At 36.6% G+C, this 23,464-nt stretch overlaps 1 protein-coding gene across 1 annotated transcript; it reads left to right on the top strand.

The window, feature by feature from the left end:
- The first annotated feature begins 62 nt into the window (after nucleotides 1-62).
- CTR9 (CTR9 homolog, Paf1/RNA polymerase II complex component) lies at nucleotides 63-22,115 on the top strand. The gene is made up of 25 exons (XM_068398314.1): nucleotides 63-169; nucleotides 2,320-2,418; nucleotides 3,013-3,252; nucleotides 3,668-3,785; nucleotides 4,440-4,529; nucleotides 5,843-5,991; nucleotides 8,568-8,675; nucleotides 9,134-9,241; nucleotides 9,360-9,596; nucleotides 10,346-10,435; nucleotides 10,536-10,664; nucleotides 10,769-10,952; nucleotides 11,956-12,044; nucleotides 12,315-12,500; nucleotides 12,681-12,768; nucleotides 13,018-13,166; nucleotides 15,219-15,335; nucleotides 15,515-15,660; nucleotides 17,385-17,456; nucleotides 18,712-18,847; nucleotides 19,387-19,533; nucleotides 19,965-20,122; nucleotides 20,405-20,501; nucleotides 20,854-20,966; nucleotides 21,230-22,115. The coding sequence occupies exons 1-25, from the start codon at nucleotides 125-127 to the stop codon at nucleotides 21,636-21,638; spliced, it is 3,504 nt and encodes a 1,167-aa protein (XP_068254415.1). The 5' UTR covers nucleotides 63-124; the 3' UTR covers nucleotides 21,639-22,115.
- Nucleotides 22,116-23,464: the final 1,349 nt, after the last annotated feature.

Here is a 23,464-nt window from a genome sequence, read left to right as displayed (position 1 = left end):
GGAGACAGCCCGCCTCCCCCGCCCTGTGCCCGAGCACGTCCGGGTCAGTCGGTGTTTGCGAGGGGAAGTGCGCGCGGGACGGGCCGTGGGTGCTGGCGGCTCGGCGGGCAGCGGTGTCGCCATCATGTCGCGGGGGTCTATTGAGATCCCTCTCCGGGACACCGATGAGGTGAGTCGGGGGCTGGGAGGCGGCGGCGCGGCCTGGTCCCGGGAAGGGGGAAGGAAGGGGTGCGCTGTGTGACGCGTGCCGGGGCGCGGGCGTTTGTTGCTTCCTCTCGTAGTTTTGTCCCGGGCTCGAGGGGGAGCGTCGTTCCCTTCCCTGAGCGGAGCGAGTTGCTGGGGTCACAGGTGTATCGCTTTGCGGAAAGAAACCCAAACCTGCCTTCGCCGGTGCCCCTCGGTGAACGGTGTCTGCCCTCTGCTAGCTGTAACCTCCCTGCCCTTGCCCGGTGGCTTGCTGGGGCAGGAGAGCCGCTGGGAACGGGCAGGCTGTCCGGGGTCCTTTGGGACCACGCGGCTGTGAAGAAGGGGCAGCCTCTTCTCCCGCTGTATACGCTTCAAGCATATGGAGCCCTCAGGTGTGAAGACCCTGCAGGGAACAGTGTCTAATCTTTAGTTTGTGCTTGTGTACGGTGGCCTTGTCCAGATAAATTCTCTCCTTAGTTCATTAGGCGCTGATTATTTTTGACTGCACTGATTTGTAAGCAGCGTACGTGTTCCTAAATCAGCGTATAGACACTGGTTGGACAGTTGGTCCACTCTGTAAAGTTGTTTCAATGTGGGTTTAGAAATTTTAATTAACTCTTATTTATTTAAGGTAGACTGTCACAAGCCAAGGTTAAAAAGTTTTAAAAGAAGTATTTGGAAATTTACAGGGTATTATAAAGTTTGAAGTTAAATCATTCCATAGCAGGTGCTAAATTAATACCATAGCTGAATAAGGTATTGAAATGTACTGCTTATAGGTTGAAGAATGTTTTTTTTGTGAACATATGTATCCATACTCGTAACAAATTGCCATACAACTACCATTGAGTTTTTAAGTCTCACGAAGGTACTTTGCTCTCTGTAGGTTACATGTTGGGGTTTTTTTTTCTTTGTGACAGAAATTTCTGTATGAGATGTCAACATGAATAGTTGATCCTGGTGCTGCTGTTCAAGTTATGGCTAGGGCTCCTTGGATCCTGAAGTTCTGAATTCATCACTAAGGATTGCTATAAAATATATATATTTTTTTTTACTGCCCTTTTTTACTTCCATATTTGTTTGCTGTGTTGGTAATATCTATTTCTCATTAATAGCTATTTTAGTTTGTAGATGGGGGTTGCTCAAATTTAAAAACATGATTATCTGTCAAACAGGAGGTACTGTGTGAGACAAACTCAAACTAAAAATAACAGTAGTAGCAGAAATATTTTTGCTGGTACTCTCAAGTTTTGCATAGTCAAACTATAAGCTCTTATAAACTGAATTGCTCTAATCCAGTCTTCAGAGAAAGAGTCCCTGCATTAGTAATCAAGGTACAAGCCTAGGTACAACAACTGCACCTCTTCCATGCTGTAAAAGTAAATTGTAGTGTAGATGACTAATATTAAAGGCAGCATGACTGAAGAGCAAGTGAACTAACAGGCAGTTAAATTGTGTTCCCAAACATCCTACCTTGAGAATATCTGTTCCTTTTTCCTCATTTTCCATATCAAAAAAGTAGATCAACATGGGAAAATAGTGCTTGCAAAATAGTGCTTGCGTGATGAAAAGTTGTTGATGTCATTTGCTCATTATGGCTATGGTTGTTAATATTCAGAAACTTAGTCCTTTGTAATGTTTGCCACTTCGATAATCTCTTAATTTTCTTGGGCATAAAGGTGACTTTACAGAATTTCAGGTCTCTGAGATACGTCTTAGGTATTGATTCTCTGACACCTGATTACTTGGAAGATTTTGACTGTATCCTAGATCTTTGTATTACCTGTAGGAAAAGTTGTAGAAACTCAGCGGTGTGCAGTCAAGTTGCTTATTAGCTCAACTATAAAAATTCTGAGCCTGAAGTCTAAAGTGAAAGAAGTTGCTAGCATCTCTGCCTATTCTCCCTGACTAGTATCCCAAACATTGGGCTGTCTTTTCTCTGATATTTGTGAGAGGCCATCAGTTTTGTCTTGTACAGAATGCAACACATTATCACTTTTTTCTTTGTCCATAACCTTGTTTAAACACAAATAATTATGTTTTGTGCTCTGAAATGTCCAGCTTCCTTTGAGCTCAATGATATATAACATGGTTAATCTTTGTGAAAAGAAAATCTGTATTGTTTCATTCTAGGTTATTGAGCTTGACTTCGATCAGTTACCTGAGGGTGATGAAGTTATAAGTATACTGAAACAGGAACACACTCAACTGCACATATGGATTGCCTTAGCGGTCAGTATGTATACAAATTGTATAGTTAAATATTATATTCAGATAATCAAGTAGTAATTTCCACTTCCTTCCTTTTATGACCGGGGATAACTGAGTTCTGAACAGGAACTTAATGGGGTTATTCAGTCACTGAGTCTAGGCCAGACATTTCTGATTTGACATATGCATATTAAGATTTTAATTTCATCTTTTTTCATGAAACAATGCTGCTTGAGGCCTGCTTTCTAAGTTGTTTTTTTTTTTTTCCTCAATCCATAGTTTTCCTCACTTGTGCCTTTCATTACGCACTTCATAAAAAAGGAGGGGGCAGTATCTATACTATGGAAAATATGGTGAAATGTGCAAAAAGTCAAAAAAGTTCAGAGGAAAAAAACCAGTTGATTCTCCACTTATAAATAGCTGTAAGACTTGTGTTTTAATATAAAAATACTAAGCTGAGGTGAAGACAGAAAACTAATTGGTGGTATCAGAATGCCTTTGTCTGATTTATCCCTACATTCTGGAAGAAGAATCTGTGTGACACCTAAAGCATCAACTTGATATGTTACTTATTCGCTGGAGTAGTATTGTCTATTAAAACTGTGTGTTTTATAGCTGGAATACTACAAACAAGGGAAAACAGAAGATTTTGTGAAGCTGTTGGAAGCTGCACGCATAGACGGTAACTTGGACTATAGAGACCATGAAAAAGATCAGATGACGTGTCTGGATACTCTGGCAGCATACTATGTACAGCAGGCTCGAAAGGAGAAGAACAAAGATAACAAGAAGGAGCTCATTACACAAGCTACCTTGTTGTATACTATGGCTGACAAAATTATCATGTATGATCAGGTAAAATCCAAATCTGTTTAAAAATCCATATTTGTAAGTTATATAGTGATTGTAAAGAAAACAAGTATTGATTCACTAAAGGGAAGATAGAAACTGCTCAGGCTTTAAAGTCTGCTAGTGTAGTACATGTAAGCAAAACTTGTAAGTATCTGAAATGTGTGCGGTGCCAACAGGTGTAATTGTCTTTAACTTGGGACGCCTGATAGAACTATGTCAGTCAACTCTGGGGGGCTGGGAACTTTAGAAGTGGATGATAGAGACCCTTTTTGGTTTGTTTTTTTTTTTCTTCCTGAGGTAAGAGAAGTAAATTAATTGTAGAAAGCATTATAGCATAGTCAGTTAATCTTTCACGTAGTCTAATGTTTGTATTTTACTAAGATAAATGTATCACAATTTTTTTTTTTTCTTTATCTAGAATCACCTGTTGGGAAGAGCCTGCTTTTGTCTGCTTGAAGGTGATAAGATGGACCAAGCTGACGCACAATTCCACTTTGTGCTCAACCAGTCTCCAAATAATATTCCTGCCCTTCTTGGTATGAGTTTATGGGTATTTGTATAAAAACCTGGTCTCTCCAGTTGAGTTTTGGAATGAATTATGTGCTTAAAAGAGGTGGTGTATATGAGTAGAGAGAAAGAATATGATAGAAGTGGGCGCTTTTGACCAGAAACACATGACAGAGATTATTTTAACCTTGGGAAGTATATGTAGGTGGAAGAGCTAGGAAAAAAGTATAATGCTAGCTAGCATCTTCTGAGACCCATGGGCGTACATCCAGTCCAACTACTTTTATTTCCCTCATGATGCCAGTGAAGCTGTATACTCTGTCAAAGGTGAAGATACCAGTAGTGAGGGGTCAGTGGGCAGTAACACTTGTATTTTAATTTGCTCAGTAATTAGTCTAGTCTTATAAAGTGTCTTTCATCTGGACTGGGAAAGAATTAAGTTTCTGCAGAAAACCATGAAAATGTAAATTTAATGTGTTCCCAGGTTTGATTTTTTTTTTTTTCATATATGTGACATCATCAAAGATAATAAGAGTTGTAGTTGTCTGAATTTTCTGTTAGTTTTTAACTGTAACTTTTCAAAATCAGCACAGCACAAGTTTACCAAATAATACGTATGAGCTTCTGATTTATGACTGCTTTGTTTATATTTCTGATTTATCGTAACTGGTATGTTATAACAGGTAAAGCATGCATTTCTTTCAACAAGAAAGATTATAGAGGAGCCCTTGCCTACTACAAGAAAGCACTGCGTACTAATCCAGGTTGCCCAGGTAAGACAAAGTATTTGCTAGTGGAAGTATTTGCTGTGCTTGCAAACTAACTCAAGTCTTCCTAATTCAAATACCTAAGGGCTTTTTTGGGATCTCTATCTGTCAAAAAAAACCCCAGCCCTCATTATAGAGGAGTTCAGGTGTTTGTTGACTTGAAGTGTTCTTTAATTGTTAGAGAAGGAAATTGTGTTTAGGGAAATACTTTTCTTTTTTTTCTAATTATTACCTTTTAGAGAGCTATTAGAAAAATGAGAAGTATGCATATAAGAGAAGTTAAAATTGTATGGAGAGGGTGGGAGCTGTTCAAGACTGTTGCAGAACATATCTGTGAGCTCTTGGAATAAGGATTAAGAAAATGATGTATTAGCATTAATGATGAAACAAGACATGGGAAATAAAATTCTACCTATAGTGCATGACGTGAGTTTTCCTGGTGGTGTGTGATTTTCTTAGTGCGACAATCTGGGAAAGCTATCAGTAATGGCTGTAAAAGCGATACATGTGATTTAGAGATATTAGTTCAGGGTATTTGCATTAGGATCATAAATACTCTAAAGTCTCTTGAGACATGTGGATACTTTGCCATAACCTATCTGAAAAAGAATTTATTGTGAAGTTGATGCGTATTCTGTAGTCTGGTTTAGCATAAGAATCACTGCTGCGAAAGTGGATTTAGAAATGCTAAGCCTTACTTTTAAACAAACATCTTGCATTCACTCCCCTTTTTCACACAGACGCAGATTTGAATTGCTGTGTATAGATGTCTCTACATTCTTAGTTCACAGGCAGTCTGAAAGGGCAATATGATGTGAATTCTCTGTATTAGTTCATCTGTACATGATCATGGAAGTTAGAGGACAATAAACAGCATTTTGTTAGCAGTGAGTCAGTTGTTCATTTGAGGAGAAATGTCTAGCTAACTTGTTTATTTTTCTGTGTTTTCTGAAGGCCTGCTAGTCTCAGGTAAACTTACCATGCCTAAGAAATTTCTAGCCCTTTCATCTGGCAAATTTTTTAATGCCTTTCTGTATTCCATAAAAGTAATTTTTTTATTTGTTTAGTATCTGAGTCTTTTGGAGATATAGACCAATGTTCTGGGGTGTATGAAGAAATGATCTTGCTAATCTGTTAAAGTGATCTTGCTAATCTGCCAAGTGTGGGAGGCTGCCTTTAAAAACAGCAAATAGTTAGATGGCTTAGAGGTTTCAAAGAAATATTAAAAATTCTGCTTTCACTCTAATTGATGTCCAGAATGTAAAAAAGTCATAAAGTTGAAATTTTGGGATTCTGAATGGTGTCATTTTGTTCTCTAGCTGAGGTTCGATTAGGTATGGGCCACTGCTTTGTGAAACTGAACAAGTTGGAAAAAGCTCGCTTAGCGTTCAGCAGGGCTCTGGAGCTCAATTCAAAATGCGTAGGGGCTTTGGTTGGACTGGCTGTTCTGGAACTCAATAATAAAGAGGTAGGTCTGACCTAACACGAATCCATATTCAGTTACTTTCTTCTTATCTGAAAAAGGAACCTTTTTTATCCTTTGAAAGGTAGTCCAGTTTTTAAAAGGGGTAATAGCTTTTGTGGTTAAATCATTTTAAGTCTGTGTCACTATTGAATGATGTTATAGATACGCACTTGTGATGTGAACAGCACATTCTGAATAACTCTTCTATTGTTAAAAATCTTCAACTCTGTTGCTTATAGAGGTGTTAAGTGCAGAAAAACAGTGCTAGCTTAACTATTTTAATTAAAATAATAAAAATCCGTGGTGAGATGTGTGAATGCATGTCCAATCACTTAAAAAAAAACCAAAACAAAACGACAGTGCTGATTTCAAAATCTTACTTTAATGAGCAATAGTAGCCAGCCTTACTTAGTAATTTGAGACTCTGTGAAGGTTAACTAAATCAGTTTGTACTCAAGTTGCTCTGAAAGTCCTCAGATATTTGGGAGACCTCATTTGCAATGGCAGCTCTATTCCGGAGCATCAGGAATATTTTTTGAAAGAGCATCATGCTAACAGGAAGGTCAGAGTGAAAGGTGTAGTCCCAGGAGATTAGTCCTAGGCTTTAAGGAACATGAGCTTTCAAACAAGTGTTAAAGTTGTATTCAAGCTGCCTTGACAGGCATGCCATGTGGTAAACCAAACAGTAGGCAAGAACAAATTTTATCTAGGCTGATGAAACTACGATAAAGTGGTGATCTTACCTCTCTAGATGATGTATCACTAGAAAAATACATATGCTTGTATAGCTTAATTGGGATCATAAGATCTGAGATGGTTAATCCATGCTAAGGAGTTTACCAGTGGAGGATGAGACCTTTAAGTTTTTTAAAGAAAAAAAAATCTTACGTAATTGTATGTTGCTAAAATTTAGTGTTATGCTATGTGTAGAACACATAGCTCCCTATGAAGATCTTCTGTTAGCACAGAGTGTCTGAAAATTACTTAGTTTACTACATCATGGGAAAAAAAAAACCAAAACTGTTAAGACTTCCATGAAGAATTGTGAAAAATGTGAGCAAGAGATTTTTCTTTCCTAAAACTACAGAGACAACCAAAAATATTCTAAAGTCAACTTTTAATAAATAATTCCATGGGCAAGAAACTAATGAAACCTGGTATCTTTCTTTTTTCCCCTGAAGGTCTTTTGACTGAAGCCAAAGGATGAGCCTGCTCACCTTAAGCTTCGAAAAGCTGCGGTTAAAAGATGACCCACTCAAATATGGTTTTTGTTCTTTGTAAGAAATGTATAATCTGTGCTTTACTTCAGACTGTTTTCACAACTTGCACAGCAAAGTTAGTATAACATTGAAGAGCTGACATGGGGGAGGGAGAACACTTCCTCTGGGGAAAAGATTCTTTCTGAGTTGCAAACTACTAATTGACATCTTTTCTGTGCTTAAATATTTCTAATGTTTCTCCCTCCTAGAAGATGTTCTGATGTCAAATCAGGGTTGAGATTACTCTGTGTTCACATTGAGGTCTGTCTTATTTCTGGTTTCTTTAATGAAAGAGCTTAGGAGCTTTCAGACCTTTAACCATCTATTTGATTTGGTTGAAATTGTTTGAGACTCAAATTATTGGAGAACTCAGACATATACATAGTGTGATTATAAAGCCTCTTTGCCTTTGAAAATTAAACCAACAATGATTCAATATCTCCTAATCAAGGTATGCTGTATGCTAGGTTTGGAAAGATAGTGCCTTTTCAAACTGAAATTGTGTTTCTTAGCTGCCTGTTTGACTTCATCATTATGTCTCAACCTCATAAAACCTAATCTGTTCAATAATAGCTTTCTGCTCATAATAATTGCGAAGTAAAGCACAGATGTTACATGTTTACTAGATACCATTCTTGGTGTTTCGGTTCAGAAATAAATACAGATTTAAGTTGACGTGCTTGTGATATAGATTTCATGGGTGTCCCAAATAAATAGCAATTATTTTATAAGTTATGGATTTGGACTTGTAGGTAAATCAAATTTGTACCCATGGAAAACTTTCTTTAAGCAGTGAAGTTTCTTTAGAAAATAGTAGTTGGTATAATGATATCCCTATGTAAACATCACAAACTTCTTCGATTTTTTTTAAATTAGAACTTAAGTTCTAGTAGCTCTTAATTCAACATCTGAAGTTCTTATTTAGAGTTTGAATATGAAAATATTTTCATGTCACTGATGAACGAATTTTGTAAAAGCTTGAAACCTAAACTGAATAGGAACGGTGAACGTTGAACAGTAGAAGGAAGGCTATCAGGGTGTGAGTGTGTAATGTCAAAGGACACCAAGACTAAGTTGTTGTTGTTTTTTTTTTTCCCTCTAGAAAGTCCTGCTCTGCTTTTTTCCATCCCTTTGTGGTGGCTTCATTTTCCATCTGTATGCTCCAGGGAGAAAAGCTAGTAGCTGAATTTACTTTTTTCTGTGAACTCAGCAAGGTTTTGTCAGAGTTCCTGCAGCAGCCTAGACTGAAGAACAGTTTTGAAAATCTTAATAAGATACAGCTATTGAGATGCTGCTGATACCTGTCAATGTTTCATTTAGGCTGATTCCATCAAGAATGGCGTTCAGCTCCTCTCTAGGGCTTACACAATTGATCCCAGTAATCCAATGGTGTTGAATCACTTGGCTAATCACTTCTTCTTCAAGAAGGTAAGAGTTATAAGGAATTTTACAGTTAAATAATTAATAACCTCTGAACAGCAAAGATTCTGGTGTTAGATTCAATCTCATTTCATCAGGCTAAGTGGTGCCTAATATGGAACTGTTAATCTAGATGGACAAGTGTAAAGTTTTTGACTTAAATTTTGTATAAACTTTTCTCAAGAAAGCCAAGAAAAGGTACACTTATTTCTTAAGTCAAGGTCACCTTTGTATCCTGAAGGTTTTGGTTGTTGGTTTTGTTTTTTCCCCTCTCTCCCCCATCTTCCATGCTTTAAAATATGAAATAGAGAAAAGAACAGTAACCACTAAAACTAAATCTGTTGTTAATTTAGTCAGTGCTATGGTTAAAGCTTTCTTGTGTTTTCCAGCTATTCTTTAAATAATAAATCACTTGACCATAAATAAAGTGAAGGCTTTCAAATTTCATTTAACTTTTTTTTTTTCAGGACTATGGTAAAGTACAACACTTGGCTCTTCATGCTTTCCATAATACAGAAGTTGAAGCAATGCAGGCAGAGAGTTGTTATCAGCTGGCTAGGTCTTTTCATGTACAGGTAGGGCAGTTTTTAAAAGCCCCCTTTGATATTTCACTTAAAATTCTGTTATAAAAGTTCATACAAAGCTTACCTGTGAAAACACTACCTGTTCTTTATTTACTTTCTTTTTAATTAGGAGGATTATGATCAAGCTTTCCAGTATTATTACCAGGCCACTCAGTTTGCCTCATCTTCTTTTGTACTTCCATTTTTTGGATTGGGTCAAATGTACATTTATCGAGGGGACAAAGAGAATGCATCACAGTGCTTTGAAAAAGTTTTGAAAGCCTATCCTAACAATTATGAGACTATGAAAATCCTTGGATCTCTTTATGCAGCTTCAGAAGACCAGGAGAAACGGGACATTGCGAAGGTGAGTGGTACTGGCAGAAGCAAAATACTTTTACATACGAGAGTAGAACTTGAAAATCAGACTTAAAATCAGACTGTACCTTAAGTTGCATAAAACTCAAGGTTACTTGGCTGTAGGTATAGAATATTTAATATTGGCTGACATGAGAGCTCCCCCTAACTATGGGGAGTCACAGCTTCTGGAGAGAACTGAGATTCCTGCTGGGCTTTGGCTAAAGCAAGTTCAGGAATTTAGAGGAGCCCCAGCCTTACGTTTGTATTTGGTACTATGAAAAGGGCAGAATTCTTCCCATGTATGCTAAAATTCTCTGAAGATGGTAAGTTAGCTAGTGATTTCCTGAAGACAGCAAATTAGCTGGTGATTTCCAGAAATCACTTGGCTTAGCTTATCTGGAAGGACAATGTTATGCTTTTTTTTAAATGAAACGGTTTTTAAATCTAATGTTGGGTAAATAAATGTAAAAAATGTTAGACATCACTTTTCTAGTCTTTCATGTTGGTGTAATAGTTTCTGCTTCTCTAAGACTTTAAGCAGGTGTTACGTTCTACAGAAAAATACGATAATCAAGGAACGAAACTAATGCAATTTTTTTGTGACCAAATTGTGTGGATGTTTAGGATGTTTTCTTTTGCAGTATGATATATCTTTCTAATGTTAATACCTTCAGTCTTTCTTTTGATTTTATTTATATTTTTTAAAACAGTTTGTGTGTCCACAAAGAGGCATAATTATTTTCTGCTGTTTTTCAGGGACATCTAAAGAAAGTCACAGAACAATATCCTGATGATGTAGAGGCCTGGATTGAGCTAGCTCAAATTCTAGAACAGACTGATATACAGGTATCATAATGATACATTTGGTGAATTATGTGTGTGCTTTTATTAAGAGCACATAGAGCTCATTCTCTTTATTTCTTTTATCCACTTCCCCTTTGTAAAGGGTGCACTGTCAGCCTATGGTACAGCCACACGCATTCTGCAAGAGAAAGTACAGGCTGATGTCCCACCAGAGATTTTAAATAATGTGGGTGCTCTGCACTTCAGGCTGGGAAACCTGGGAGAAGCAAAGGTATGTAATTACTCTAAGTTTGAATTGAGTTTCTTGATCACCCAGAAGTTTTCCTTTAAGAATATTCTGGAGTGCTTTATTCCTTTTTTCTTTTTATACTTTAGAAATATTTTTTGGCATCACTGGATCGTGCAAAAGCAGAAGCTGAACATGATGAGCATTATTACAATGCTATCTCTGTAACAACGTCCTATAACCTTGCCAGACTATATGAGGCGATGTGTGAATTTCATGAAGCGGAAAAGCTGTATAAAAACATTTTAAGAGAACATCCTAATTACGTTGATTGTAAGAAAAATTTGGTATTTTAGTTCCACAGTCCTCCTTATGATACCAAAAATCTTCCCATTTGCAGTGTCTTCTGGTCTCCTTATATCTGTCTTCACTCCTTTTCATAGCAGTTTTGGGGCCCGCTATTTTCTGTACTTTTTTTTTAAGGCCTGCATCATCCTTATAGTCCAGTCTCCAGCTTTAAGCCTTCTAATTGTTGGTAAATCATACTGTACTCCAAAAATCTAGCAAAATTAGCTTATCTAAACTTGCATGCCTTTGCTTACTTGCTCCCCACTCCCAACAAAGCCTTAACACCTCAGCACTCAGAAGGCCATCCACTTGATATGCCCAGGCTCTGCAATTCTACCTATGTGAGTGGAAATAGAGACCCTTTGGGAGAATCACTTTATCTTGGACCTTGGCCTTCCTCCAGGGACGAAGGGCTGTTGAGGGTGTTAGCACAGCTTCTATGGGACATCCTGTTTTTTGTCCTCACTCTGCTATTCCTCTTGCCCCCAAGTAGCTGACCTGTGATATTTGCTGCAAGGGCAAAGTGGTAGCCCTTGCTCAGCAAGCTGCAGCATACAGCATGCCCCAGCCTAATCTATGGCCTTTTCCCTGCTTGTTTTCCATTGTCACCTGCTAACTGATACTCTTCCCAAAGCTTGTGGAGATGGGAGAGCTGTTTAAAGTGGAGGGAGGAGAATTATGTACCTGATGTATCCTTCTTTCTTTGAGGTTTCTCAATCATCTTTAACTTATGAAACCAATTAAAAACATTTACATTATTTTAACTGTTAGAAATCTGCAATTTCTGTATCACCATTGTGGATGGATGTTCCTCTTCACATGGTGTGTCACTGTGAATAGAATATGAAAGGTGTATTAATGTTTGCTGTCCTTAGCAGATCAAGAAAAAGTTTGCTTTTGAAATTCATGCATGCCCAATATTTTCTTTGTTTGAGATGCCTTTAACCTGTTTTCTGATTTTTGTTTTATTTTCTATTTTTATTTTTAGGCTACTTGCGCTTGGGAGCTATGGCTAGGGATAAAGGAAATTTTTATGAGGCTTCTGATTGGTTTAAAGAAGCACTTCAAATAAATCAGGTTTGTAACTCTTTAAGTGTTTAAAGTTAAAACACTTGAAATACTAACTTAAAATTTTATTTTCCTTTTGTTGCATTTTTTTTTGTTTGTTCACATAAACTGGAGGAATAAGAGAGAACTACTGTAATATGCTCTTTGTGTGTTTTCTTTGGTTTTTTTTTTTTTTTTTAATATGGAATTCTATTTAAGAAAAATAGCATTTTATACTTGAAAAAGTAACCTTGCAAAGGAAAATGATGCTTTTGCAACTTACAGTGAATTTTTATTTAGGACCATCCGGATGCTTGGTCTCTAATTGGCAATCTTCATTTGGCTAAACAAGAGTGGGGTCCAGGACAGAAGAAATTTGAAAGAATATTGAAACAGCCCTCCACACAAAATGATACTTATTCCATGCTGGCTCTTGGCAACGTCTGGTTGCAGACTCTGCATCAACCCACAAGAGACAGAGAAAAGGTAATGGGCATCGGTCTGCTCTGTGTGTGGTTTTATTTATTTAATTTTTGTAAGCTCTTAGCTACTCAGAGCCTTGTCTTGATGCCTATTTGGCATCTCATAGTCCATAAAACTTCTGGGTAGATCTTTTAATACCCCATTATAGAAATGAGTGATCAATTGGGATACTTCTTTCCGCAGGAGAAGCGTCATCAAGACCGTGCATTAGCGATCTACAAGCAAGTACTCAGAAATGATCCAAAGAATTTGTATGCTGCTAATGGCATAGGTGAATATTAGACTCCAATTTTCCTTCAGAGGTGATGATATTCTTAGGTTTCATGCTTTAATATAGAATTGTTTTTGCAGGGCCTGAACGCAATGTACTGGAGCACAGGAAAGAATAGCTTTCATATGGCAGCTATGTCACTTAGTTTTTAATAAGGAACTTTATTCAGGCAATATTTTGTTTTCTTTGGTAGGAGTACATAGTATATGAACCTGGAAGCTTACACTGTACATATTACTTTCCCCTTAGGAGCTGTCTTGGCACATAAAGGATATTTCCGTGAAGCTCGTGATGTTTTTGCCCAAGTGAGAGAGGCAACAGCAGATATCAGTGATGTGTGGCTGAATTTGGCACATATCTACGTAGAACAGAAACAGTACATCAGTGCTGTGCAGATGGTAACATCTCTAAATTGAACTGCATAATGTGTTGGGTTAGATGACTTCTGGATGTTTCTCTGCTGTCATAGCAGCTGCACAAGTTTTTGAATAATATTTTAACAAGTTACAGGTCTATTTGTAGCATGCTGTTGGCTGTCAAGTCCAGATTTAAAAACGAACTGCCAAATGGGGGTAAGGGGTAACAAAGCACCTACGAGCTTGTATGCTTTTTTTTTTTGGTAGCAGTGTTAAAACATAATTGGGTTAGAATTTTGGTCTCAGAATTAATTTTTAGTCAGAGAGGTTTCAGTCAGTGTAGTTACTGTATGTGACTTACATTCAGATGTTGCTGAAGGAAGTAAGTGCAATTTGCTGCTGGGATTTTTTTAATAGCAACACTTCCTATTTTCTCTCTTGCAAATGATTGCATAAATAACAATCAGAGCTGTCTGAAAAGCTGACTGTGCCAGGATTTATTTCATCTGTTAATATAACAAGGTAATTCATGTTGGAAGAAATCTGTTGAGGTTGCCTAGTTCAACCTGCTCAAGCAAGCTAACTTCCAAATATCAACCTATTCTAACTAAATCGACTCAATTAGTTGTTCAAAGGCATACAAGTAAGCTAAAAAAACACATGTTGGACAGCTCAGAACAAACTTGTTTCATTAAGATTGAGTCCATGTTGAGGCTCAGAAATAGTTAATTTAGAACTATCCTGAAGCTTTTGGTGGTAGTTGTAAGGAAGAGATACTGGGCCTTTCTTACGCAAGACCTCAGTAGTTGCTGTCCTCCAGTGAAGTACAGTGAAAAAGCTTTGATAACATGATCAGATTAATTCTGTTGTGTTTGAATGGGGTCTGTTGTCTTTTTAACACCTTATCTGTTTTTATTGACAAAAAGCCTAATGCAAACCTAATTTTAGCAGTTGTATAAAAGCAGTGAATTACAGTGGGAAACTGGATATAATTTTCACCTTTTGATTTGTCAGAAAAATATTGTACTCATTTGCTAATATATTTAAGTAAAGCTGTTAGTAGAAATGTGCTTATTTACTGAGGTGTTTTATTGTTCCCTGGGTTCTATTATACAGTCAGTACAAGCCACAGTTTGAAATACGTGATATTGGACTCAAAGGGAGACAAATTGAATTTAATAGCCTAGCTTACTGCAGCCACAGCAATTATTCTAGTGAATTCTCTACCATAAAGCATACAAATTCAAGGCAGACTTAAGCTAAATACAAAATCTTTGACTTTAAAGGTGAGTGAAAATTCGGCGCTCACAACACCGTGCAATCCAAGAGTAGTGACTTCAAGCATTACAGTTCAGGGCAGTTTCTGTATTTGAGCTGGAAATAAAAATTACTTTGTATTTCTTATTATTTTGAAGGCTTAGAAAGGGTGAATGGTTCCTTGAGAAAAGGGTATGTCAAACGAAAGGTGCTCGTAACTGAAAAGGATAAGTTTCATAACTGTTTGAAGCTTTAATTCTAAACCTACAAAACCTATATAGTAACAAGTCTTTTACACTTTAGAACAACTATATAGATATCCCTTGGCATGCCAAGTTTTTCAGCTAGGTGAACAGAACAAATTTGATGTTGAGTTATCTGAAAGGTGTGGATTTCTTTTTAACTAATTGCATCAGGTATATGGAATTACTACATTAAATATATTTCAATTTGTAAAATATCTTGTATGAATAAAGAAAATAGATATCCCCCCCCCCCCATACTGCTGAGAATAATTGAGTGCTCTTAAAATGAGTCATGTTTGTTGGACTTTGTTACAGTACGTGGCACTTGCAAAGTATTCTATTGTATTTTAAAACCTACAGAGCCTCCTGGACTGCTGCTAGTTTCCAGAAAAATCAGGTACTTGCAATGGAATAGCAGAAAGAATTTTGTGATCAGGGAAAAGGAAGCATCCATGTAGCATGACACACTTCTTTAAAAAACAAAAGGCGTATTAGCAGTAATGCTTTTTAGGAACAGAAACATTTGCTGGAGTTAGCTAACCAAAATAACTAACCATTGTCACCTATTAATTTGATTTTTTTTCTATTGCAGTATGAAAACTGCCTCAGAAAGTTCTATAAGCATCAAAATACTGAAGTGTTGTTGTATTTGGCCCGGGCACTCTTCAAATGTGGCAAATTACAGGAATGCAAACAAACTCTGTTAAAGGTATGAATATAATGTATCATATATCACAAAATAAAATTACTGTAAGTTGATGCATGTTTGTGTCTCTTTAAATTCAGTAGTCTGGGATTGAAATAATGGTGCTTATTCTCTGTATGTTGCTTCAGTGTACCTCTGTATCACATTGTAGCATATCTTAAAAACATGCTTTTTATTTACAGGCCAGGCATGTAGCGCCAAGTGATACAGTCCTGATGTTTAATGTGGCTTTAGTGCTACAAAGACTAGCTACCTCTGTCCTGAAAGATGAAAAAAGCAATCTAAAGGAAGTGCTTAACGCTGTGAAAGAACTGGAGCTAGCCCACAGGTAAAAATGATTTATTTCTAATAATTATAATCTATTTTGTTGTTCCTGTATAGTAAATTTGCAGTATAGGTCACAAATCTGGTTAGAAGAGCAATCATCTCCTATGAAACAATGTAAGTCAGTCATCTGTGGAAACATTCAAGGTCAGGTTGGAGGGGGGCTCTGAGCAACTTGATCTAGTTGAAGATGTCCCTGCTCACTGCAGGGGGTTGGACTAGATGACCTTTAAAAGGTCCCTTCCAACCAAACTATTCTATGATTCTATGAATTCTAGAGTTTCTGGTAGGAAAACAGAGATTAAGCCTGACAAAACTACTTATTCAGACTTTGCTCCAGACCCAGTTTTGTTTGGCCAGGTGGCCAATATGTATTTCTCAAATGGTTTTGTATTACTGTGACCAAGATGCACTTCTTCCTGGAAGAGCATAGTTGAAAAAAATGTTGAAAATTGTTCTACGAATTTAATACTTTTCTTGATGATTTCTTTCAAAACAACCTATAAGACTCGAAAGCAAATCTATTTATATTGTATATACCTAGTTAATGACTAGTAGTCCTTGAACACTAATTTCGCCCTCCTGTGGGCAAGTAAAGCCTAAGCACTCTCATAGCTTAAGAACAGAAGCAGTTTCTTAAGTGCGTTTGAGATCTTTTTGTTCTCTTTTAAAAAAAAAAAAAAAAAAAAAAAAATTGGGCAGAAAACAGTGCGATTGATCTAAATTGTCACCATCTCTGAAGTAAAGCTCTCGGCCATTTATTGTACTCCTAGGTATTGCTGGTGTACGTAGCTGTAGCTTGCTTTATGCATTCCTAACTCTGCTGTTACGTTGAGGATAGATGTTGCCTTTCAGTAATTTTGTTAACTAAAGCAAGCCTTTAATACAAGCAAGCATTTCACAGTTCTATTGCTTTACATAATGCAAACTAAACATTCAAAACCAAATTCTAACATAAATTCATTTAGAATGTTGTTATTTATTGTCTTGAGAAAGTTGCATGAAAGCCTTTATTTTGTACACATTAACTAAAAATTCAGATGTCTAGCACATTTTGAAAAATATTTTCCATAGTCTAAAACTTGAGCAAAGAATTATTTTCTTCATATGCACAAGAATTTGAGTTCAGTCTAGCACAAAAACACTTCATTAAAAATGTCTCTGATGGAATATGGGAAGAAACTTGAAACCTTGCAAGTCAGAAAGTTATTTTCCTTTAAATGAATTGCAGAAACTGTTTTCAAAACACTGATGATCATAGTGTACCCATCCACTTGAAGGTATGTTGTATTCACAAGGACCAGTCAACTAAGTTCAAGGAGGCTGTTCTGAAAGGATTTTTTAAAAAATAAGTTTCCTTCCTTTCCTTATGCTGGTTTCAAGCACTTTAAGCTGTGACAGATAAAGACTAAGTCTATTGGGGTCCGCAATGTCCTTATTGCTAGGAGCCAGTAAATGAAATCTTAGAACACTCTTTAGAATTTTTCTGGGTTTTTGTTCTGCTCTAGTGTGTTTTTAGAATGTTTTATATTTGGGGAGCTCTGAATGTACTTTTATACTGTTGTATTATAAGGAGCTGCACACAGAGAAAATTGGTAAGGTTTCCTTATCTGTTGAGTTTTATAGGATGGTAATTCAGGAGTAAATGCTTTATTTTGAGGCAAAATTACAATAAATATGTAAGTAATGCCATATTTGCTTAGTTTTGTTCATTGTTTTTTCTTCCAGGTACTTCAGTTACTTGAGTAAAGTAGGTGATAAGATGAGATTTGACTTGGCACTTGCTGCTACAGAAGCCAGGTAAAAGAATTAAAAAACAAAAAAAAACAAAAAACAAAACAAAAAAACAAACAAAAAAAAAAAAAAACCACAAACAAATCCTTCATTCAGATACCAAGTGGAATATTTTTGTCTTGTTTTTTCATGCTAAAACTGGATTCCAAAATTTCAACTGACAGTTTCTTAGAACAGCAGAAACACAAGTGCAGGGTTATTCCCTATTACTGTTTCATTCTTTTCCTGTCTTTGCTTTCTAACATTTTTGTGTAGTCTGAAACTCTCAACATGTGGTGCTGCCATTAGCTGGAGCCTGCAAAACTTTTCATGTTTTAATGGCAAGTTTTCCATCAATGAGAGTGCAGCGATGTTTATTTAAACATCTCTAGCTCTCACTGTTTTGACTTTAAACATAATAATCTAACAACAGGTTTGCTTTCATGGAGATTTTTTGAGGTAGTTCAAGGGTGAATAGCATGGATCAGTTATTGAAACATGAAAAACTTTAGTTTTGCAGAGTCTAGTCTGCTTTACCTTTTGCTCAGGGTAATGAGTTTGTACATAAGCCTATTCAAATCAGGTTCCTTGTAAGCTTATTTCTTAGGTTTTTACTCAGTATGCTCTGTGTTTCATTTATTGCACACACTTCTAAGATTTTCATAGCCGTATACAAATAACATCTGTTGGCCATCATGCACTGTACATCTTAAATGGGTATCATTAAAGCACTTTGTACAGAGAAGAAAATTTTGATCTTAATATTAAAAGAAATGTCATTGTAACATTAGCTAAAAGGGTATTGAAAGTGCCTTGCTTTAATGTTTCATGAAACATGTGAACACGTTATGCAACCTTAACTCTTACACAACTGGGTTTTTCAAGATAGAATTTCTGCCTACCTTTCTGATTAGGTGTGCCAGTATGCTGTGATTAAATACAAGTTATTAACCATACTTCTGAAGCTGTCCAAGTTAGTTGGGATGATTCCTTTTATGTTCATGTGGGATTTTTTGTATATGAATGGCTAAATTTTAAGTGTGAAACAAGATGTTCTGAAATTGTATATTGCAATTTAAAGATAAATTATCTTACTAGAGAGTGCTTTAGTTTACTCAGAAAATCTATACTACTCTTGTATTGTGCTATTTGAAGTAGCTTTTTTTTTTTTCTTGGTTGGTGATATGAACATAGTGTTGTAATGCATGCCCTTTATAAAACTGTTTCTTCTTGTAGTGTGTGCCTGCCACCTTCCTTTACTTAAAAACTTTGCATGTTACAGGCAATGCTCTGACTTACTCAGTCAAGCCCAGTATCATGTAGCTCGGGCACGCAAGCAGGATGAAGAAGAGAGGGAGCTGCGTGCGAAGCAAGAGCAAGAAAAGGAGCTGCTTCGCCAAAAACTACTTAAAGAACAGGTTTTATTCTGTTACATTCTGTATACTATATCCTTTTAAAAGTATGCTTTATGTTTTGAAAGTATGCTTTTTTTTTTTTAAAAGTATACCTATCTATGTCCTTTTTGCTCTGTGGTGGCACCTGGTGTTACTGATAAAATGTCTAGTAGCTATTTTTCTTAGTTATAGTAAGTGCTAGCAGAAAATGTTGTAGCTAACAGGTGATACTCACTCTTTCTTTCCCGTAGCCTCAGAAACAGATTTTTTTTTTTTTAAATGAAATAAGATTGGTGCCCCAGAAGGTCTGCCGTCAAATTTCTGTAGTGACAGGCTGGATGAGGAAGCAGTTGGTGCAACAGTTCTTTTGGACTTTTGCCTACTCTGACATAGGCTTGTAGAAAACTTTTTTTTTTTTTTGCCATGTGGACCTTCTGCTGTGATATAGACTGTCAAAAGTCAATTTTCCAGCTTCTTGTCAGCAAATAATTTATATGGCTGCAATTATAATCACGGCGATGCTGCAAATACAATAGTGATGGTTAGTTTTCTCTCTGTTTCAGGAAGAGAAGCGCCTAAGAGAAAAAGAAGAACAGAAGAAACTTCTGGAACAAAGAGCTCAATATGTGGAGAAAACAAAGAATATTCTCATGTTCACGGGTGAAGTAGAAGGATCAAAGGAGAAAAAACGTGGTGGCGGTGGAGGCAGGGTAGAACAGATTTTTTTTTTTTTTTTTTTTTTAAAAAAATCACCTTCATTTTCCCCTTTTGATATATGGTCTCTTGCAGTAGCACAAGTTTTTAATTTCAAGCTTCTGGGCTCCACTGAGTGAGGTTTAATACTAAAATGTAAAAATTGGAAGCTAATACTTAAAAATTCCAAACACGATGGCATCACCAAAATCTGTTCTATTCAATTGTTAAAATAACTGAAGAAGATTGTTTTATTATGTGCAAACTTGGAATCAGTTTCTTAATGACACCAATCTAGAGATTATGGGAAAGTTGGCACAAGAATGTCGGTATTTTCATATCTTCAAAAACATGTTGAGAAAAAGTTTCTATTTTGAATTGTTTTGTGGTAGCTTTTTAACTGGAAGGTGAATAATAGGCTGTATTATGGGGCTTTTATTTATTATAGCGTTCCAAAAAAGGAGCAGGGGAATTTGATGAGTTCGTCAACGATGACAGTGATGAAGATCTGCCCGTATCTAGAAAGAAAAAGAAGAGGAAGGGCAGTGGTAGTGAACAAGATGGGGAAGAAGAGGAGGGTGAGAGAAAGAAGAAGAAGAGGAGGAGGTAACTGATACTTTAATGTTAGACTTCCCTGAGTAACTGTATGGCTTTTAGGTATATTCTCATGCAGTCTTTCGTAATGACTAAAAAAAATGAACTGTTAAGAGGTTACGTGATTAATTTTTATTTACACATGCACATTATAAGACTTAAACAGCCGCTCTGCGAAAGACGTATGAGTAACACTTGATCAACAAGACATTTCTTGAGACTGATATTTTTGCATGTGTAAGTTTTTTTTGTGATGTTATGCTTTACGTAATATAAAATATGTTTCTGTTTAAGACCCCAGAAGGCAGATGAAGGGAGTGATGATGAAGAACATGAAAATGGTCCAAGACCTAAAAAACGACGTCCACCCAAAGCAGAGAAAAAGAAGGCTGTAAGTTAAACCCTGAATAACTGCATCACTTTCTAAATATGCATTTGGACTTCACCATTACCCTAGACAAGAGAGATTTATTAATGTTGAAAATTACAACAAAACTTCTTGTAGCATGCTGCCTTTGAGCTATTTTTGTCCTCCTCCCCTGTTGATATAGCTGCTTCAAGGATGAAAAGGATATTTCCAAAGCCATCTAGAATAAAGTGATAGTAAATGGAAAATTTTGATCTAATGTCTTTACAATAACTATTAAAAGCATGTCTGGTTTTCTGAATACGTTTCTACATTTGGGCACTATGCTGTAACCAGCCACATGAACAAGCAGCCCTTTGTTTTTTCCCCTGTACAGCCCAAACCAGAACGTCTGCCTCCTTCAATGAAAGGAAAGATCAAATCAAAAGCCATCATTTCATCAAGTGATGATTCCTCTGATGAGGATAAACTCAAAATTGCTGATGATGGGTAAGAACTTTAATTAACTTTGTATGTACTAAAGTTTCAGCACATGCTTTCAAGAGAAACTGCAGTGTTAATAATAATGAGATAATGCGAAGATAATGAGAAGCCTTTCATTGTACTCACAACATCACTTTCCATTGCAAATTAATTCCACCTATTCTTCTCATTCTGATAACGCTAGCATTACTCAAATCCTGGTGTCTCATTTTATTTTTAAGCTAAGGATAGCATCTTTTAATACTGGATTTTTTTTCTTTTCCCTACAGACATGCTAGGAATAGCAACAGTGATTCAGACGATGGGGAACAGCAGCACAGTAAACGCATTGTTTCTGATAGTGATTCTGATAACAGAAACAAATCTGGTAGCGAGGCAGGTAGTCCGAGGAGGTCCAGTGTCCACCCATCTGAGGAAGATTCTGACAGTGACAGGTCGGCCAGAAAAAGGAGGCGGTCAGATTCGGAGCAGTCTGACAATGAGTCTGTACAGTCGGGGAGAAGTCGTTCCGGTGGTTCAGAAAATGAATCTCGCCCAGCTTCTCGCAGTGCTGACTCAGACAGAGATTCTGAGAGAGGATCTGACAACGAGGGTTCTGGCAGAGGATCTGGTAACGAATCTGAACCAGAAGGATCCAACGATGAGGGGTCTGAAGGTGGTTCAGATGACAGTGATTAGATCTAAATTACAGACCATCTTTTTAAAATGTTCATGTAAATATATTTCAGTCGTAGGGAAAATCCAATTTTTATATTTGAAAACCGTGATTTAAAAAAGACCTTAATGTTTTAGTAAACTGTTGTGAGACCTTCCTGTGATTATTTCTATTAGCAACTAATGGATGTTTCTCTAAGTTGGCTTATGGTGTATTCTTAAATTGAAACTGCTGTAGATGAAGAACAGAATCCCTGAACTATAATCAGCACACCAAGGATGGAATGCATGTAAAAACTATGGAACATAAAATCTCTGTTTAGGTGGTTCCAGTGTGGCTAAAACAGTGTGTTCTGTGCTTATACATGCATAGATGGATCTTAAAATCCTACCAAATGGAACAAAGAGCTGTGGATATTTATCTTTTTCCTCATTCTGAATAAAGGTCAGTAGGGAAGTTTTTCTTACTTTCTATTAAAGAATACATTTGCCATGATACAACTCCTTATGTTTCCAAGAGTTTGTTCTTTTGCTTCTGTTTTTGTGTTAAATCAGGTGAAAAGATGCAGATATTTAAGAAATTTTATAAAGTTACGATGCAGATGTAGATGAAATACTTAAATTGGCAGGTAAAAAAAAAATCAGAGAACTCCATATTACTTGAGAAAGGTAAGGCTGCCAGTGTCACAATAAACTGTTCCTGATTATTTGCTTGGAGTGATTTATTTTGCACTTTAAAAGGAATAAGCAAAAAACCTGAAAATGTTAAATTTGATAAAGGAATGTGTTTTCAGGAAGTAGTCTTAACTTTATTTTAGCTTAAGTACATGGCTTCTGGAATTAAGTCTTTTCATGTAATATATTCAGGAACAACGATGAAAAATCGCTGTGTTGTAGACTAAAGTTAACCTGATTTTCTCCCTGCAGTTCTGAAAAAAATCAGTCTTTTGCACCAGTCCAAAAATTATTTTTTTCTAACTTTTTTCAGTGGTCATCAAGTCCTATTTTAAATGTTTGCTAAGAGAAGATTCTGTAGATCTGGATAGTGTATTACTACTGTTTTTAATAGACTGTATGGCCTAAACTATGTTGCTTTGTTTTTAGGTCTGGATTGTCACTACTGACAGTTCGCTTCAAGTACTAACTGAAAGTTAAGTTTCCCATGCTGCTATTTCAAGTTTGCTGTGAGCATTAGCTGTTCTCATTGTGTATGGTTTTTTTCATGTGTTTGTGGCCTGTTGGTAACCATAGCAGACAAAGCAGAATGTAGAACAGTTGAGACATCTCTTTTTGTAGCTCAGTTTGGTTTCAAGTTTCTATATGTGGTCTTACTTAAAACTTGGTAACATTCAGAATAGAAGAACAGCTATAATGCTTGTTGGATTAGAGCAAAACTGAATCTTAACTCAGTCTTCTTGTTGATATAGTTACTTAGGTGGAAGATTTGCCACAGTCCAAGACAGGCAGCTAGATAGCTTTGAAAACATGCACTTGAGGAAAATTTGTGGCCCTTGTAGGACATAATTCTCCTATTGAGAGAATCTTGACCCAGGTGCTCACCTTTCAGAATCACAAGAAACAGTGGACAGATGAGGTATGTATGCTTGATGTCACACTGCTTCACTTATGACGCTATGAAGTGTGAGGAAATTAATGCAACTAGGGAAAACTAATACATGCAAGGTGAAACAAATGGAGCACTAGCAGGAATGGCAAGTGTGAGAGTAACCAGCTTTTAACAATAGGAAGGAAAACCAAAATGTACAGCATTTACTATGGGATCTTAGAAACTTATTTCTGCCTCAGATACATCACTATCATAGCCTTCGCTATCATGTTATTAATTGTAT

Source organism: Nyctibius grandis, chromosome 4 (genome assembly GCF_013368605.1).
Source record: "Nyctibius grandis isolate bNycGra1 chromosome 4, bNycGra1.pri, whole genome shotgun sequence".
NCBI lineage: Eukaryota > Metazoa > Chordata > Aves > Nyctibiiformes > Nyctibiidae > Nyctibius > Nyctibius grandis.
This window is presented reverse-complemented; position numbering and strand designations above follow the sequence as displayed.